The 20,256-nt window shown below is 42.7% G+C and overlaps 1 protein-coding gene across 2 annotated transcripts in view; it reads right to left on the reverse strand.

Annotated features, from left to right (window-relative positions):
• Nucleotides 1–575: 575 nt before the first annotated feature.
• The window catches only part of LOC309603028 (paralemmin-1-like), a gene marked incomplete at both ends in the record, with an annotated part of 128,264 nt that continues 108,583 nt past the window's right edge, over nt 576–20,256 (reverse strand). Inside the window, 4 exons of one of the 2 annotated variants that reach the window (XM_082337349.1) lie at nt 576–1,324; nt 6,158–6,259; nt 15,353–15,374; nt 15,984–16,098. In XM_082337349.1, coding sequence (XP_082193475.1) covers nt 576–1,324; nt 6,158–6,259; nt 15,353–15,374; nt 15,984–16,098 — 988 coding nt within the window. The remainder of the gene's footprint in view (nt 1,325–6,157; nt 6,260–15,352; nt 15,375–15,983; nt 16,099–20,256) is intronic. The other variant, XM_082337350.1, reaches the window with a different exon arrangement.

The raw sequence follows: 20,256 nt of genomic DNA on the forward strand, positions 1-20,256 counted from the left end.
AAAGACTTGTCTGAGTTTTAGCAAATTAAAACAGTAAAATGATCTAAGCCTTCACCCAAGAAATAAAAAATAGGTTCTATAAAATAATGTTTAAACATGATTTTTCTTAAAAAAGAGAAGCAACATTTTTTTAAGGCTCTCATATCTGGCTGCTGTGAAACTCAGACTCCCACAAAATCCTAGGAATCTGATCAAGCCTGCCAGATATCCAAAGAAAAATGTAAAAAGTGTTTTCATTATATATATATATATATAAAATATATATATAAAAATCAAATAAATATGAAAGTTGTTCAATTTCCCATTTATCTCTCACTCTGCAATATTAAGGGGAAAAAAAACAACAACAAAAAAAGAAGCAAAACCACCCCCAGCCCCTCCCCAAATGCCAAATAGTACGTCTGATGGAAAAATAACCATGCGTTCCTCTTCCTGAAGAACTAGAAAGCAAAGCAACCCAACTGCAAGGCAATGGAGGCATTCACTTCCAGTTCACAGTATTGCAGTTAGAAGTACAGTGAGGTCTAGGTAAGTGATGGAGCAGGAGCTGCCCGGAGCGGGGAAGGAGGAAGTGTTCACATGACAATACAGCATTGACAGCGCTTTTTCTTTTGTGTACCTGGGGCAGCTTCCAAGGGCAGGCTCTCTTCCTTCCCCTCGGGAGAGGAGGGCTCTGTCGTGTCCGACAGGGGCCTGCCAGAGACCAGCTCCGCGGCGTTCCCATCCATGGTGGAGACGTCTGTCACTGTCTTCTCCCGCAACGACTTCTCGTCATCTTCGTCAATCAGGACCAGCTCTGCCTTGATGGTCTCGTCATAGCCCAGCACTTTCTTTGTCTCCTCTTCATCATCAATGTTCTGGTAGCCCATAAATATCATTGTCACTGGCTGATCTGCGCTGGCCTCCAGGGCTTCGCCACCGCAGGGTTTGTCTTGGGGCTGAGGATTCACAGCATGCCCTTTGCTGGGTTTGTGTACCATTTCCAGCTTTGCCTCCTTGAAGAGCATTTGCTCCTTCATATGGCTAAGGTTTCCATCGGCTACTGCATTTCTGTCTGACACAGTCATTATTTCATACCCTCCTTTTACACTTGATTGTCCAGCTTTTTGCATAAGTTCATCTACGTCCTTTGAGCTTAATTTATGTACTCCATTTTCTACTACTGTGCCACCAGAGTGAACCTCATAGACTACCTTGGTACCATCATCATAGACTTTGAATCCTCTTTGATGGGCCTCATCTGGGCCAATAGGTGAAGCAGAGACAATCTTGGTCTCTCCTGTCTGTTTGTCTTTCTCCACATTAATTTCCATGGTGCACAAAGCTTGAATGAAAACAAGAGAGGAAGTGCATGTTACAACAAAAAAAGCCAGTGAATGGTTAATTGCCAAACAGACAAAGAAAACTACAGTGCCCCTTTTCCTACCTCCTTCTTCTAAAGGGCCAAGCGTTCTACGTTAGAGGTGGGACGCAACACTGTGGACAGAGATAGTTATTACACTACAGCTTTTTACACAGCTGGAGGCTAGGCATACCTGTGTCAAACAGGACCTAGTCTTCCAGCTCATGCTGTGTGGAGCCATCTCTGATCAATTAGGAGCGCCAAGAGCACTTGGGTTAGGTGTAATTTAGACAAAGGCAGGTGACAGCATGCAGGTTGCCCTCAACCTTTCAATTGTGAACTTGCCTCAAAATTCAGAGAGAAACTCATCTCCAGGAACCTCTCTACTCTCTTTTCCTTCTCTGCCATCACACTGCCAGTTAGCTGGTAAAAAGTTTTGTTTGCTGCAAGTAACACCCAGACTGTTTTATTATCAACGCTTGTTCTTGCTTAACTCTTCCATCCGTAGCATTCAAAACATTTTAGAGAGGTGAAGAAACATTGTTTACCCCTGTTCTACAGGTGGAAAAACAAAATCACACAGGAATGGGATAATTTCTCCCACAGATGCGTGGCAGGGCACATCTCTCAGCTTCCACACCAAGGCATCAACAGTGACCTCTGCTTGCAGGTTAAGAGAATGTACAGAATGGCCAAGAAGTGCTTCCTCATTTATTTGAATTAGGCCCTAAGCACCATTGCCGAAGTTGAAGAAAAAAGTAATAATGAACTGATTTTCAAAGCATCATGAAACAACAGGTAAAAACATGCATGTGAGGGATGCTGCTTTAGAACAGCACAGAAGCTTTTCTAGCAGTTAAGAAGGACGCAGTAACGAGATGAAAATTGTAAAGACCACACAGTAGGAATAACAGGCAGTCTACACCACTCTAACACCCATTTTGAGATACGATGGCATCTCACTAGACCACTTTTCAAAGAAAAGTGTGCAAAGGTCTCACAGATTTTCCAGAAGTGGTCACCTGTTTAAGCATTCCTTGTATGCAGATGAAGACATTTTGGCTCCTGGACAGACATCCACAGACACTTAATTACAAATTACCACAGGCAGTGACAAATGTTCGTGAAACTTATGGTGACCATTTCCACCAATGAACTTCAATGGTATAATCGTGATTTGTCTTTCTGGGGACACCACAAACTGACGTGTTGGCTTTTTTTCCTGACTTATTTTCAAGTGAGTACAGAATATCCTTGCCCCAAAACCCAGTGTAGCTTGGTATGCTTGTATTTAAAAAATCATGAGTCTAAAAGAGTTACTCTTGCTTTCATATGTTCCCTCAGACTTATTATTCACACACAGTAGAATTTTTTTTTCTGCATCCTTAAAGCAAAGTGTTTCATCAGCAGTAGGAAGTTTATCATGACGTGCGTCATGACCCTCCCTATAGCTCTAGATAGAAAATTAATGTATTGCGGAATGAATCCATGCTGGCCCCCCAAGGCAGTCTCCTCTGGCCTCCAGGAGTACAGTCTGGTAGGCAGCCCAGCCAAATGGGGGTCTGGCCATTATGTGCTGTGTGCATCTGCTCAGACCTTGGTCGGCCCTAGAAAGGCTGGTTAGGCCAAGTGCAATATCGCATAGACACCTGCCTGGGGCCGGAGGACGAAGGTGCCGGTGGGCGAAGGAGCATTGCTACCGCTGAGAGTGAAGTGTTGCTGAAGGCTGGAGTGGGCTGCAGAAGCAGGGATCTTGCTTTGGCCATTGCAAGCTAGGGGAATATCCCTTATGACTGTGTTTTACCACTGCTTTGGGAGGTTTATGGACTAGTTGTGTCCATAGCTGTCATGACCCTGAGCACAGGATGCCCATTGTCACAACGAAGTAGGGATATCAGTTTTCTGATACCCGTTCCTGTGCTGGAGTTTTCATGCCTGGCCATCCCACAGCAGCCTCAGCAGCCAGGACGAGGCTGCAGGGCTGAGAGCTGGGCTCTGCTCCAAGGTGTGCAGCAGGAGACTGAGAGGTAGCCGGCATAGACTGAAATGGGAGATTTAGGCTGAAAATAAGGAAAAAGACTGTTGCCCCAAGGCCAGTAGCAGTTAAGCCCTGGAGCAGGTCGCTCCCAGGAGCTGTGGCAGACTGCACCATGGTGCAGCTCAGAGAGCAGCTGGCATGGATCACTTGCTTGGGACTGTTGCAGCCCAGGAGCTGGTGGGCAAGTGTCCTTCAAGTATCATGCAAGTAACTCTGTCCTGAAGCCTTTCATCCAACTTATAGGGGTAATGAAACAAAAAGACGCAGGTGCTACCACTAACACTCTGGAATTTTCTCCCTTCTACACGCAGTTTCTTGAGTCGGGGTGAGCAGTAGGAGGAAAAGAAGAGGAATTCTATTTATTGGCTTGGACCCCAGGCCTTGGGTGAGTGGGCTCTGAACATCACTTGACCCCACTGGGGCTGCTCAAGCAGATACTGTTCAACAACTGCAAACATTACAGAGGTAAAAGTAGGGGTTGGCTAGCCTATGGTACAGATGCTAAAAGTGACACACTGGCAGGTTTTTGAGTGGCAGCCAGCTGAACTGAAGCAAAGCTGAACTATGAGGGAGCAACAGCACATCCAGAAAATCACCTCTGATGGGCAGAAGTTCCTGATTTCTCCTGAGAAGCACAGCCCTGCAGAGAGGGCCCTGCCAGCCCACCAATTGGCTGCCTGCTACCTGCTTGGTGAGAAACAGCATCCTCAGCTCCCCTGGGGCTCCTGTGCTTCTCCTCTTCTTTGAAAAACAAAAATATTATCTAGGGCATGACTTTTCAGTAAAGGCTGCTGATGTTCCCGTGAAATAGTTGAGTACCATGTATTGCATATATTTTTAGTGCAGAAGAGGGTGCAATCTGTCAGACCCTCCCTGTTTTAATGAACAAATTTCATTCAGTAGTGTGCATTAAAAGAAGGCTTGTATAATGGGCCTGAAGTAAGAAGCAGATAGGGAAAACCTGATTGATAGTTAAATCACACGGACCTGGCCATATTTAATAAGAGTTGCAAGATACATCTTTTTATCTATGGTATGGAGTACTGATAAGTAACAACATCCTACTTACTAGGAAGACTTTGGGCAACAAGTTCTAGCACTGCTTGGAAGACTGTGTCCTACTGGCTGATCTGATCTAGCAAGTTAACAGGTATGGTCCTTGTGTATTTTATGTTTGGCTAATTTGCTTAAGCATTTGACACTGTCAACATTTTCTTTTCATTTCTTCTACTATGATTTCAGCAGCAGTGTTTTTATGATATTGACATAACATGCAGTTTATGACCTGCCCCAGGGATGACATTAAAGCTACTTGTGCAAGTAAACGCATAAATATACGCAAGTTTCTTAGAAAGCTGTTCACTAGTGAAATGCACTGCCGTGGGAGAAGTGAATAACAGAACCTAGCTTATCTACCTGTATGCATAATGTTTCTTCTCTGCAGGCAAACCTAGCAGCCCAGCTTGTCAAACTAGCTGAAAATCAAACTAGTGTTGATTTCTAAAATGTCTTTATTTAACAAGAACTTATTTACTGCAAAATGTGCTCTATTAATACAATGCAAAACTATCTCACAATAGAGTTGAAACTGAAAGCAGTACTTGAAGATGGCAGTCTGTATTCATAAGTACAAGTTTTCTGCATGAGCTTTAATTACAGTGTAATATGATGCAGTGCTTCACGACAACAAGATCCCAACGTGCAGACAAAAGGATCTGGCTTCTGCCTGTTATGTGGATTCAGAGGCTGTTCTTTAACAAAAAAATCTTAGCAGACTTTGAGCTTTTTTTAAGATGGATGCTCACAGTCTACCTTTGAGCACATATGCTGGTGCCTTTTCTTTAAGCTATTGCACACACACGATACTCTTATAAGGACTAGATGAACAAGGCTTCTCGGTCATTTGAAGAATGGAAGAAATTATTGTATTCTTGGTGTTGACAAAATGGCACAAAACACACAGGGAAAAGCTTGCTTTTAAGACAGATCAGGGTAAGCACTGGTGGAAGGGAAGCTTTTGGAATGGCTTGCAACAGGACCTCTGAACAAAATGACATATCCTGTAGCTGTGTGGAGTGTCTTAGCTGCAGACATTAATTTGCTATGCTTGTTAACCCATTCTTCACGTAAGCCACCTTTCATTCCCACTCCTTGTGACACCTCTTAAGTAGCCACCAGCAATTTGGTCTTGAGATAGGGAATACATTGTTTAGAAAAGAAGGATCTTGAAAATAAGAAAAACATACAGCTTTTAACAATCATGTTGTTACATTTAAGACACATAATCTGAAAAATAAGTGTTAGAAAAATCTGTGTATGACTCCAAGCACAAAACATGCCGTAATTCTCCCCGTCTTTTCCCCAAGAAGAAAGAATGATACACAAATTAATATAAAATGACATAAAAGTTTGAAGCACATATGGGGTCTTGTGAATGCCTGTCTGTCTCATCCATCTTAATGGGAATTGCATGGGTATAATGGAGGAGGCAAGACCTTGGCCCAAATACCATGTATTTGTATCAGCAGAGATGGAAAGAACTGAATGTTTCCATGTTAAAAAATTGGACACGTTTCCTATGCTACTTGTATGTAGTTCAACTGTATTGTTTTGAGAGTACTCATTGCTGCTCAAAAAGCCTTGACCTATTTACAAAACACAAATCAAGCGGCATTTCCTGGCATTTAAATGATATTGGGACACCATTAAGGTAATATAACAAAAAAAGTTCATGGCTACTGGACTGATATTATAATACTTTGCTCCTTGAGACTTACCAGCTACTCTGCTTGCTCCGTCCCGCCCAGGAACTGGCTCTGCTGTTCGTGAATAGAGGGTTGGGAGTTCAGGGATCTGGGAGTAAATGTAATTTACTGCATCTGGTGTCAGAGAACAGGAAACAGTTAGATTTGTGCTATGAGCCCCAGTGGCTTCATTGCTTAGACAGCAGACTGTTGTCAGCCCCGACAATAGTCACTGGAGCTTTGTACTAGATAATTGGATCAAAGCAAACAAAGTGCAAAGTCACTGTCGTGTGATTGGTGTTCAATAGACTAGCTGAGGCAGGAGGGAATGGGTCCAGATGACTCAAACCTTATGTCAGTTGAACACATAAAATTATTTGTCAGGAGGTTCTGGATTTATCAAGTCCGTGACCTTTAAAACAGGGGGGGCAGAGAGAGGGAGGTAAGGAACAAACCTAACACGCTACCCAGAATACATGACATTTCAAATAGAGATATAAAAGCCTAAAAATGCTAGTGTTGACTGAATGGGATGAAAGGCCAGCTTTTTTGCACTGGTTGTTTCCAACATTATCGAACCGGCATTTGGCTTTTTGTTCTTAAAGCTGAAAGTTAGCTAATGATGAAATCATGTATAGATACTGATCGGGTGTCCACTGTGACCTTCAGAAGGTATTCATCACCTGCCAGGTCTGCAGTGCCATCATTCATTAAGAAACCCTGAACTAGTAGAAAGATGTCTTAAAGGACTGACTTGTTTTACATTTGAGCTTATGGTTGTTTAGCATAAGCTAAACATGTGCTTCAGACGAGACATTAAAGAAATTTACAAATATTTAGCAGAAGATGTTTTGTGGCTGGGTTAGATAAAACTAGATAGTGTATCTCATTCTGCTATCATTCAGTGGCTGAGCTAAAAGTAGAGCTCAGAGGAGAATTGTGCAAATAACTGACTTACAGTTCAGGTGCCAAACCAAAATGAAAAAGAAAAAAAAAATTACATGCTTTCTTATCGACTGGAAATATTTTCAGTTTTGTATAGAAATGGTTAAATTTCTGTTCAAACATAAGATCCTATCTGGTGTGAAACCGAGCGTTCTTTTTCCTCAAAGGGTACTTTGCTGGTTATAATTTAAGTTGTTGAGCCCTTGGTATGGCCTGGTCCATGTGTCAGGGTAGGAGGCAGAATCTGCCTTCCTTGGTGCCTCTTCTTGTTATAAGCAGGTGAGATAGGAAGACCAGTGCAGACCATAAAAGTGAACTCGTGAAAGGAGAGAAAATGAAATGTCCTGTTTTACTGCAGCTGGTGAAGGGAGATCCTTTCATCGCATTCCCTATGGACAAACACCCATCCCAGGAAAAACCCCTACACCTGGTGGCATCCTCAGCAAAGACATGATGTCCCACGTCTAATCCCAAAGTCTGCTCCTTTGGCAGGAAAATTGGGCCTGGTATTAGTGAAATGGTTTTACTCTCTTAACATCATGCAGTGGCTACTAGTGCTGCTGGGTGCAGGAAGACACTAATCACAGTCCCCAAGAAGACACTCCATCCCTCCATGGAGCACTGCAGGTGACTCAGGTAAGGAGGTCCCCTTTCCCCGTTCCTGTGTCAGAGGAGGATGGCACAGAGGCACAGTGTAAATTCATTCCAGAAAGCCAGGAAGTTAGTATGTAAGTTCAGTTTGTAACAGATGAATTTGAAAAAAACTCAGCCAGGGAAATATTATTTTATTGCATACTTCAGTGGATAAATGACAGTCTTGGGAAAATGGGCTTTTATATTTTCAATGCATACTGCTTCCTCAAAGTTTTTTTATTTTTAGCAGTAGAGCCTAGGAGAAATAATTGTTTAGGACACAGATGACTGACAAATGGCCAGCAACAGCTACTTTCTTTTGGAGGGTTTCTTGCCTCTGATGAGAAATTTGTACAATGCTTGGTGTTGTTATTCTAGGAAATATCACCAGCAAATGAGCAGGCCATTATTGAAAACTGAAGTAAGTTCTCAGAAGAAAGAAGCAGGGACTGTGTTGCTGGGTGAGAATAAGATGGCACTTTGTTTTCTGGATATGGCAGAAATTTAGTAATTATTCACCCCGTAGAGTGTACTACTGGGACAGTAGTTTCAGTACACACTCATCCAGTGCCTTGAGTGACAGACCTATCTGTCCACACGTGGGTGTAATCAGTGCAGATTTGTGTTGCTTAACTAATTATCCTTACTTCTTTTGCAGTCCATGAGAATAAATAGGCACAGTAATGGTACAGTTCTTATCCCAGGGCACTGCAGGAGGCAAAATCCTTTGCAAGTGTTTGCTTTTCCCCAATGCCTGTACAGGGAACTGAGCTGACCATCTTGGCAGCTACCATTGCTGACGTCTAGTAGTAAGCAAGATCAGTTGTACAGCTTGATGGTGAAACTTTCACTTTGATGCTGTACATGCCTGTGGACCTTAGTAAGTTGGGGTTTTTTCGCTTCTTGTGTTGGGAGACAATAAGTAGGTAGGTGTTAGGTGTTGTTAATATTGACTCAGTTTAGAAACTTCTCTGGATGTTACTTAGAATAAAATATTTAAAAGCTAGCTTCAGGGCTCCTGACAATCTCTCATGATTTTCCTCAGAAGGGAACACTGTGGTGCGGTGGTGGGGGTAGGATTCTCCTGTATTTTCTTCTGAAGCAAGAGGTGGTGCTACATGTCAGAAATGGGGTATTTGACTAGAAGAAGTTGGGGCTTGGATGATTCTGCCAGTTCCTGTGTCGTCCCCCCCAAATGAAACAAACATGCTCATTTCCCTTTATCTCACTGGCAACAAGGTCTGTTTCATTTAGCACCTTTAAAAAGGATATGAGAGATCAATTTTACAAGGAGCGGATAAGATGCAAATGAACATTTCGTTTGCGTGAGAAGTAAGACAGAACATAAATTAGAGCATTAGAACTGACTGCATTCAGTATCTTCATTTCAACCTTTGATGAGTTATTAATATCTAAGGATGCCATAAAACATGTCCTGCGGCTTTTTGTACTACTTACAACAATCTGTGTTTTAGGACTATGGCACACTTCCACATTACTAGACAGACAAGTGCTTGGGAAAACATACGGGGCCAGACAATTCTTCAAGGGTGCTTACACAAAACCAAGCCTTCAGAACTGCTCAGAATAGCTTCCATGCAGATTATCTTCAATAAGTCTGACTACCACAAAAATTAGTGCCTACGGTCTTCTGCAAATACTGGCTCCTAGGGCAGGGCTGTTCCACCCGCAAAGCCCTCTGGAGCTCCATGGAGCTACGTCAGATGGAACAGAGATTATGACCTTCCCACCATGTTTGTAAGACCATGAACGGAGGTTTAAGCAGGAAGCTTGCTAATAGCTGAATCGCCTGTCTCTGACTTAGTGAATCATGCTTTAAACAAACGAACTTGGGGGGTAGGGTCCACAGCTGACACCTGTATATCCATAAGCAACAGGGTGGATGAGCGCACCTACCAGAGCAGTAAGGAATGCTCTCCAACCTTTCCAAAGGCAAGAACCCTAAGTTCAGCCACCTCAAGTGCAATGTATGTAATCTGAGCAACAAGCAGGAGGAACTAGAGCTCTGTGCCCAGTCTGAGAGTTGTCATAGATATCACAGAAACTTGGTGGGAAAACTCACATGATGGGAAGACCACAATGGATGGCAACAAATGCTTTCAGAAAGATAGGAAGGGAAGAAGAAGAGGTGGAGTTGCACTTTATGTGAAAGAGAAATTTGAGTGTATAGAGGACAACTCTGGAGACCATGCCAGTTCTGTTGAATGAATGCCTTTGGATCAAGATTAGAGGGATCATCACCAAGGGGGGGGTCTTATGTTAGGTATCTGTTACTGACCTCCCAATCAGGATGATGAAACCACCAAAACCTTACTTTGGCTCCTCAAGGAAGTCTCGGGCCAACAGAATCTGGTCCTCATGGGTGGCTTTCAATTGCCCAGACATTTGTTGGGAAAACAACCACAGTGGTGCACTGTGTCCACCAGGTTCCTGGAATACATTGAGGACTGCTTCCTGCTACAGATGCTGGACATGCTGACTAGGAGCAGCACATTGCTAGATTTACTGCTCACAAATCAGGAAGACTTATTTGACAACATAACTACCAAAGATAGCCTTGGATACAGTGACCACAACATTGAGGAGTTTAAGATCCTGCTGAGCACACTGAAGACCAGTAGTAGGACAAAGACCCCAAATTTTAGAAGAGCCAGCTTCAGTATGCTCCATGGGAAACATCCATGGAGGTCAAAGGAGCTTGTGAGTGCTGAGAGTTATTCAAGAATTGCCTGCTGAAAGCACAAGAATGGTCCATCCTCTACAAGGGAAAGGAAGAAGGCTGAACAAAAGACCATCCTGGTTTAACAATGGGCTTTTAAGTGTAATTAAAAGAAAAAAAGAAGCATACTGGCAGACAAATAGCCATCAAGGACTACAAGAATCTTGCTAGAACCTTCAGAGATGCAGTCAGGAAGGCTAAGGCTCAGCTAGAAGTGAAATTGGCCAAAGATGTCATGTACAACCAGAAAAGGTTCTTCAGATTTATGAGCAGTACACAGAAGCACAGGGAAGATATAGGTCCATTACTAAACAGGGCAGGGAAACTAGTCACTAACAATGCTGACAAGGCAGAGCTTCTCACTACTTTCTTTGTCTCTGTCTTTACTGGTGTAGCTGGACCCTGGATCACAAGATCAAAGAGCTACGACAGCTCATGTGTTGACCCACCAGTACTGGAGGAAGGGCTGGTCTGTGGCCTCTTGCAAGGGCTCAACCCACATAAATCCATGGGTCTGGTCAGAATCCATCCCAGAGTGTTAAGAGAAGTGGCTGACACTGTTGCAAGGTGACTGCCTGTAATATTTGAAAGTCATGGAGATCAGGGGATGTCCCTGATGACTGGAAGAGGGAAGATGTCATACCTGTCTACAGGAAGGGACCAAAAGAGGACCCAGGAAACTAGAGGCCTATTACTTTTACTTCATTCCCTGGGAAAGTCATGGAATGAGTCCTCCTAGAAACTATTACAAACCAAATTAAGCAGGTGATTGGGAAAAGCCAGCACAGATTTGCTAAGGGCAAATCATGACAGACTAACCTGATCACCTTCTATGACAAAATAACATCTTCTGTGGACATGGGGTGAGCAAAGCATTTGACACTGTTTCCTGCAGCCTTCTCCTGGACAAACTGGCAAGATACAGATTGGATAGGTGGTCTGTGAAGTGGGTAGGAAATCGACTAACAGGCTGCACTCAAAAGTTGGTGATCAATGGTTTTTATTCACGTGGCCAGGGGTACTGTAATTGTGGCAGCCATACACGCAGATCAAATTAAAAAGTTACTTAAAATCCTACAACTGAAAAACTGTTGCTGATGAGTTTTTACAGGACGCATGGAAAGCACTCTACAAAGATCTGTACTTGACCCCTCTGAGGACATGCTTGTCTGTTTTGCTGTTAGGCTGCAAAGCTGATCAAGATCAGAGGAGAGAAAAGCGGAAGAGTCTCTAAGTAATGTGCTGGGAACTAAACAATGCAGGCCAGGTTTCCAGAGCCACAGCTTTGCCAAATATATGCTAATACATGCCAAATTCAAACAGAGGTTTGTGCAAACTGTACTGTTACTGTAATTGTGGCTTCTGTATGTTGGCTGAAGTACAGTCATAGAATCATAGAACGGTTTGGGTTGGAAGGGACCTTTAAAGGCCATTTAGTCCAATCCCTCTGCAATGAGCAGGGACATCTTCAACTAGATCAGGTTGCTCGGAGCCCCATCCAACCTGACCTTGAATGTTTCCAAGGATGGGGCATCTACCACTTCTCAGGGCAACCTGTGCCAGGGTTTCACCACCCTCATTGTAAAGAATTTCTTCGTTATATCTAGTCTAAATTAGTCTCTTTTAGTTTGAAACTGTCACCCCTTGTCCTATTGCAACAGGCCCTACTAAAAAGTCTGTCCCCATCTTTCCTGTAGGCCCCCTTTAAGTACTGAAAGGCCACAATAAGGTCTCCCCACAGCCTTCTCTTCTCCAGGCTGAACAACCCCAACTTTCAGCCTTTCCTCATAGCAGAGGTGCTCCATCCCTCTGATCATTTTTGTGGCCCTCCTCTGGACCCGCTCCAACAGGTCCATGTGTTTCCTCTGCTGAGAACTCCAGAGCTGGGCGCAGTACTGCAGGTGGGGTCTCACCAGAGCGGACTAGAGGTGCAGAACCATCTCCCTCAACTTGGTGGCCATGCTTCTTTTGATGCAGCCCGGGATACGGTTGGCTTTCTGGGCTGCGGGCACATATTTCCACCTCATAAGTAGCAGCATGTAGCTTGCATTCAGATGGCCAAAGACTGCAGAGGACAAATTTGCCCCTCAGACAGCTTCAGCAGTCAAGGGAGTTACATCAGATCTTAATGTGACTTTTATTTTATATATACATTGAGCCATAAACATATGCACACACACAGTAAGACCTCTCTCATTGTTCATGATGTGCATGAAGCATAGCACTACAGCATGCTTGGTTTTGACTGCAGACCTGAGCAGCAGCAAATTATGTCATTCCTAGCATCATCTCAGGCTTTGTTTAATGAAGAGCTTGTCAGTGACAAGCCACCAAGGAGCTGACACTAGCATGACTGCAGGAGACAGGGCCGTGGCCCCCAGCCTCAGCATTTCTGCTCTGCTTTCTCTTGTGTGGTGATCTATGAAGGCAAAGAGTGTTCGTAGCCTGGAAAATGTGGGATTTGTGTTTATTGTGCCTGGATGACTTCAAGCTCAGACATGGTCATTGCCAAATGCAGTTGTTTTCTGGGAAGGGTAGGAAGGACACAGAGAGTCACTTGATCGGCCACTGGTGCTCACCACCACTTCTCCCCTCCCCTTGCAGCCTTTGCCTGGACCCCTCTGGGCTCTGAGCTCCCTGTAGTTGTGCCTTCTGCACACTCAAAAGCTCTGTCACCACCATATATATGGCACAAAAACATGCACAGGGACACAATGATGAGATAAATCACTTTCTGTACCGTCATCGTGTTTAGACTAAAGGGAGGGATGGACACAGGGCAAACTCATGTGAGATTTATGGCCTGGAAGTCTTTCAGGATGTGGCAGCAACTGAAGAAATTGCTCCAACAGGTTGGTGTTGGTTTGTGCCCATGTTTTACACAACCTTTCTGTATTATCCAATGGCTCTTACCATTTTCCTCTGCAGCATATGTTACAGATGGTTGCCAGACAGATGGCTGATCTGCTGCAACAAAGCAAGTCCTACATGTTTTTGAAGAAAGGAAAAATCTATGGTACCAAAGTGATTGCAGCTAGCTATGTACATGTTTTCTTCCTGCTCTGACCAGCTACCTTCACAGACTGTTGTCAGAGAGCAGAAAACAGGGGACCTGCTCAGCTTTCACCATGTGAAGATGTATGATCGCATCGTGCCCACAGTGGGAGGGCTAACAGGACAGCTTGCAGCCTTCGTCATCCTTAGAGGACCAGAGTACAGGACTGCTTAGAGGATGACCTGGCCCACCTCAGCCCACAAGGACCAGCTGCTGAGAGGAAGGGACAAGATATATAAAGCAAGTGGTCTGGAGGACAAGAGGTACCAGTTAACTTAGCTATACCCCCTGCTCCCTCTGCTTGTGCATTTATTCCAGAGGGACTCTCTTCTCTTTGGCATAATTTTGAAGTTTTCTGTTACCCTTCAGAAATCACGAGCTGTCCTTGCTTCTGGCTCAGTCTGTGAGGGAGGCATCCACTGAAAGCAGGCAAAATCTGGAGAGCAGTGAGGCTCCTTTTGAACGCAATGAAATACTACATTGCTATAATAAAATACCTCTGCGGAAACTACCGCTTCATATTTGCTAGCTGGGATTTCTTTTGGTTCCCATTTTATCACAACACACATGAAGAGGCAGATCGCATCTTGCAGGAGTCATAAACACTCCTGCGCGCTTTGCGTGCTAATTCCTGTAGGCACCATTCTTCTTTTGGAAACTTACCAACAACCACGGTGAAACTCTGCATAGGTACAAAATATTTGCCATTCTGGATCTTTATTTACTTTGTGGTAGCCAATTTCAAGTGGCCCAGGAGGAAGGAAGCATAAGTTCTTACCATGGAGCATCCTATCTGGGACTACTTTTTTTTTTTTTACAATGGGATTTAATGTAAAACTTGAATTACATTGCTAACAGAAGTGAAAATTTCTGAACTAGATCTTTGAGTTAAAAAGAAAACCCTCTTACTACGTAATATTAATCACCTCAAAAAGACAGCTCCAAGTCAGCTCATATGCTATGTATTAACCTTCCGTTGTGTCCCAGTACTTTGACATTAGGATCATCCTGCATATTCCTCATCTGTACTCACAGTACAGTTGGGCATAGCTGTATCAGCAGCTGGAAGTGCTAGTCTTGACCTTGGTATTTTGAATCTTGTCAGTTCAAAGACATGTACTGAGAATGAGTGTCTGGAGCACAGATTTATCTATCTGCAGATGGATCAGCATGATGTCCTTCCCGGGTCCTAAGGGTCCTGCAGAGGCACTACAAGGGTCTCTCTCGCTTCCTGGGAGCCAACCATATTATTTGCTCACTCAGACACCTAAATTTATAGCTCAGTATTTAGACTGATCACACATAGTGTGACACTAAGTTCATAAACTAGGAATTATTACATCCTTATCCACCCATGCGAGGTTTTCCTTCTGTAAGAATCATCACACAGAGAATATCATTCATCAGTGAAGTAACCTAATTTTAATAGTTGTTCCTGTATATTAGGAATAGACCTCATTGTATTTAACTGTTTATGAACAGAGCATGAGCACATACAGTGGAGAAGTTCGATCACAGAGAGGTGAAAAGGAGTCTGCAGTGCAGGGCTATCATGTGGTGAATGGGGTCAATAACACAGAAGTTGTATGATGTCTGTTTTAAGTCATCCATGCTGTTCTTTCCCCTTGTGTGCACGTAAGAAGAGGTAGAGCTCTGCCAAAGGAATACTCTTTCACCACAATAGTGATGTTTGTGCTTGCACTATAGCAATACCAAAGAAAAATGTAACGGCTCTATCAATAAATCAGAAACATACAATGAAGAGAAGAACCCCCACTCTGTAAACCTTTGCAATAAAGCTATAGCAACAACTCTTGTTAAACCCAAATCTATACAATAATAAAAAGGCACTTACCACCATCCTGGTGTGAGAAACTCTGTGAAGGGAAAAATAAAATGTTGGGTTAAACCTTTTATATTTTGGGTATAATTTGCATGAAGTCTTGATTTTTATGCTAGGCTTGCTTTTATGGTTCTTTGTAATTTTTAAATGGGTAACTGGGGATGTGGTTCCTCAGGTTTAGGCACCATTAGAGGCTGAGGGAGAGGGACACGATATAACTAAGGAGAACACTGCTGTTTGTTGCAGGCTGTAACGTTCAGAAGTGGCGTTTGTGGTGAATGCCGCTATCTCTGGGTGCTACTGGGAGCAGGGAGGTTTGAGATGCCTTTCAGGATCCTGCTGACATCTTTCAGTGGGGCCGAAAGCTCACATCGTTCCCCTGCAGATAAGCTAGGGAGGTAGTCTCTGAAATCCCTCTTCACAAAAAAGCTGGAGGGGGAAGGGGAAATCCAAGTAACCCAACCAAAATAGATCTGATGCCTCTATATCTTTTCTAGTCTTGCTGATCCTGGTTTGAGCTACACGCTCTGCAACTGCTCTCAATCTTCCCGTAAGTGCATGAATTACAACTGCTGCTTTCAAACAGTGCTAAGAGTCTACCTTGGTTTCAATCTGTGCTTGAGGTTTTTTTTTTTTTAAATACCTTTTGCAAGTTGTCGAAGGATTTCTCAGTCTCCTTTAGTTTTTCCAAAATGATTTGTTCTTTGGCAGATATTTGGGATTCCTCACTTTCTAATTTCTGTATTTCTTGTTCCAGCCTGTGGAAGACATACAGACATGCACATACACACAAAAATAAAATATGTAAAAATTATTTCAATGAGCCATAGTTTTCTAGGTATTAATTAGCATTTCAAATGTCATCAGGAACAACTTTCACTCTTGTTATTCACAACTGCTTTCCTAACGCATGAAGGGCATGTGAATTATTTGTAAAACAGACAGATCTATTTAAAAGAAAAACAGTAATTCTCTAATAATCCACTTCTTCCAAAGCACATACAGATTAACTGAAAATACCTGAATACTGAAAATACTGATACCTCAGTATCCCTTCACCCCAATTTCTGTAACATCTCTCAGATATTCACTTTCATTTTCAAAATCACAGTATGGGATATAGCCATAAATATGCAGTAATAATTAGAGGAATAGGTGTCTTCTACTGCTTCCGTACTCTAGACAATGAAACTGGAAATAGTTGTTGGAAGCTGGCAGTCAACCAGTTGTGTTAGGAGTTTCTCTTGAACCAGTATTTTGCCCACTCCTGACAATAACATTTTGGGATGTCCATCCATGCTTTCTACTGTTACTGCATGATACTGGGTACCCCAGAGGCCTCAGGTACTAAAATCCACAGGCTACTCAGAAAATAAACTTCTTTTGCTAGGCAGTAAGCATTCAGCACTCTTGTTTCTCTTGTCGAGACCGAACGGCACTCACTCTTTAAGATGTGCTGATTGTGATTCGGGATACACTTTAATCAGGGTTAGATTCTCCATTACTTTAACTCAAACCTCCTTTTATTGACATGATTTATGCCAGTGCACAAATATTCCCTCTTTCTCTATCTCTATTTTTATGTATACCACCATCTTTATTTTCTCACTTTTGACACCCCCCCCCCCCAAAAAAAAAACTGTAATATAAAACAAGATGAACACTTTTGAACAGGGATAGTTCCCTAAAATTCCCTTTGTCTACAGAAAGAGCTGTAGCTTCTCACAGCTTGTTGGATCATACTTCTTTGAATGCGACAGATCAGCATTGCCCAGTACTTTTGTTACTCATGGCTGCTTGTGCCTGCCTTTCTGCCACCACTTCTCAAGTGAAGGATCAGAGCACTGATCCAAGCTAAAGGGACACAGTTCTGCTCTTTCCCAGCCACTCTCAGCACAGGACTTCGTTAATGCTTTTTCGATCACAAGACAGAGGACAAGGAGAAGGTGACAGTGAGCAAGTAGGGGGGAGGGTGGGACGGATTGCTCCTTTCAGGGGTTTGACAGCTTGAGTTGCTTGTGAAATTCATGTGTCTAAATATAGATGCAAGGGTCTAACTTAAGGCACCCACCTGGGAAATTTTTCCCCACTTTCTAATTGTGCAAGGACGAAAGATGTGTGACACTTGCTGATAATGCTTTTCATTAGAAGGAGGCAAAAGTGTCACAGCCTCAAGTTGTTGCAGATGGAAAAAGGCATATTTTGCTCTCCTAAAGTATGTGAATACTTAATAGTCTCAAATTCGTGGTGGGTTGTTGAACTGCCATTTTTCTCTCTTAAAGGCAGCCCCCTCATCTCCAAGTTGAAATGGTTTAATTGCAGTGATTTTAAAATGAACTGTTGGAAAGTACTGCTCCAATCCACTTAATGTTTTCTCCAAATAATTAATATAAAAATTTTTAAAATGCAAAGTATTTTGAAACAAAATACTTTGTTTTGCTGAAATGGAACAATCTGATACAGGATGAATTTTCCCTCTTATGTTGTGATTCAGGGAGAAAGTTTTCAAGAAATACTGTTTCATCTTGAATTTTCTTCCCAGGAAATGTTTTAAAATACCTAGTGAAGTGAAAAAATCATCTGTAACTGAGGTCAGCCATTGCCATGCTCCTACTTAATGAATTTAGAAGTCAACAGGAAGGTGGCTTCTTTTCCTTCTCTGTTCCTGGGAACAATTAGTAGATCCACATAAGTTTATAGCCTGCTGATAAAGAAATTTGAAATATTCTGCCGTGCTGTCTGGTGAAATTACATTGTGGAACTGAATGAGCTGGGATTTACTGGTATGTTTCTTTTCTTCCCAAGTGAATCACTAAGCAGCATTTTCAGGATGCATATTCTGTAGCCTGGTAAGTTTTGCTCACTGCATGATCCAGGATGAGACTGGAAAATGGGAGTGCATAGAAGTCAGCAATAACAAAATACAGGGGAAGAAAGAAGTCCTTTTTCTTTCAAATGAACTGGACATTAGTTAATAATTTATGACAATTAAAATACTGTGACCATACGTGGTGTAAGGCAACTCATTTGATCTCAGTAAGGTTATAAGCAAGTAGACTCCTTATCATTTGGGGTGATCGTAAGTGCACCATTTTTTGTGCACCAGCTCAAAGAAAGGTTTTTCATGAATTGTTTGGTCTTCCAGAGAAAGTTTGCTTCTAATGCATGCACATGTGCACTTGCACATGCACACCCAGCAATTGATTTGATTTATATTTTCTTACTTTCTGGCTACTTGCTCTTTTGTTTTCACTTGTTTATGTCTCTTTTATCCTCCCCCCTGGTTCATTTCCTTAGTTCCTGCATCATTTGTGTCAGCCTACTCTCACCATTAAAATGCGTTGGGCAGATGCAACATTAGGTTACCCTATTTTGACACGTCTTGTTCTTTTTTTTCCTGAACCCCTTCTTCAGTTCCTTTCAGAAGTGGTAATAACAACAACTTACTGAAGAGGAAAGGGATGGAGACACAGCTGCCAGGATTTAGAAACATGGGTGAAGTTGGTAGGGACACAGATTTCCTATGTAACACTGAATAAGAATGCATGCAAACTCATCCCATAGGTGCAAATTGCCCTTTTTCCACTGAAATCAGTGCAGGTAGAATCAGAGTCTCTCAGGCCCTGTGTAAAATGGGTCTGAATTCCCAATTGTGGCAGGAAAAATATGGATCATTCAGCCAGAATGTACCTGTTACATAGCACAGGGGTCATATACCAAGCATTGATATCCACAGGAGTTTGCTTTATACCTTTTCACTCAATTTTATACAACTCTTGTCTGTACTCTCTAGGCTTAAAGGCTGAGGTAATGCTGCTGAGGTACTGAGGTAACAAATACTCAAGGGCACAGTTTCCACTTGAGCTGTTGTATACATTCGTCCGTAAACCACCTAGGCACTACAGGCCTCACTGGAAAGTTTGGACCTAGAATCTTCACCACTTCCTTTGGGCTGCCTTTTTAGGTAGGTGCTAGCAATGCAAAAATTAAAATCATAATGCAAACCAAAGGTTGTTTTGCACCCTTTATTTTTTTAGTGAGCTTCATATCATTAGATTTGCTGAGTGATAAGGAGAACTGCCTGCTTTTTTAGTAACAAGATACAACAGAGACATGCAAATTTGGTCTGAAAAACAAAATGCACTAATATCACGTGTTTTGAGCAATGTGCTATATAATGGTTTAAACAGTAATAAATCCATTCACAGTGCACATGTACGCGTACACAGATATACAAAGTGCTTACATTCTTCCTGTGTAAACCTGTTAAATATTCAATAATGTCCTTTTCTTCTAGCCCAGTTTAAAAAAAGGATGTGCCTTAACTGTCATTTGACACCTGGCAAGGAAACCTTATAATTCTCTTGTTCCTTGGCTTCTTAGCACATTTCAGGCAGACGTTTGAAAGACGGCCACAACAACAAAGCCAATTAAATAAACAACTACAATATCTGGAGTGCTGTAGGGAAAAAATAAGAAAGAAAATGGAGATCCAGATGAGGCAGAAGTGGTGTAAGGCAGACCGTTAGTATTGTTGCTTATTGGCCCAAGCAGTTATCTGATCACTGGGATTTGCTAAACTGTTCATATAAGGAGGAAAAAACGGGCCAGGGAGACCACACGTACATGCTTTGGCATGGGCATGTTTTATCAGTGGATGTACACAGAGCCCTATTTCCCTGAATATCACAGAAAAAACCAGGTGGTATTTTGCCACTCATAAAGCCAACCCTGCCTTGCTGCTAGTTTGTTTGTCCTGCAGCTTTCTTTAATGGAGGGCTGCCATAAACACCTGAGGGTATAACAGAATTTTCAGGGGGGCTGAGAAGAGCTGCCCATGTAAGCCAGGTGACCCTCCTGCTCATGTTAATGGTGCTGTGAAGGGGAAGAAACCACAAACAGCAGAAGCGATGCTG

The sequence above is a fragment of the Platalea leucorodia genome, assembly GCF_965183815.1.
Source record: "Platalea leucorodia genome assembly, chromosome: Z".
Classification (NCBI taxonomy): Eukaryota; Metazoa; Chordata; class Aves; order Pelecaniformes; family Threskiornithidae; genus Platalea; species Platalea leucorodia.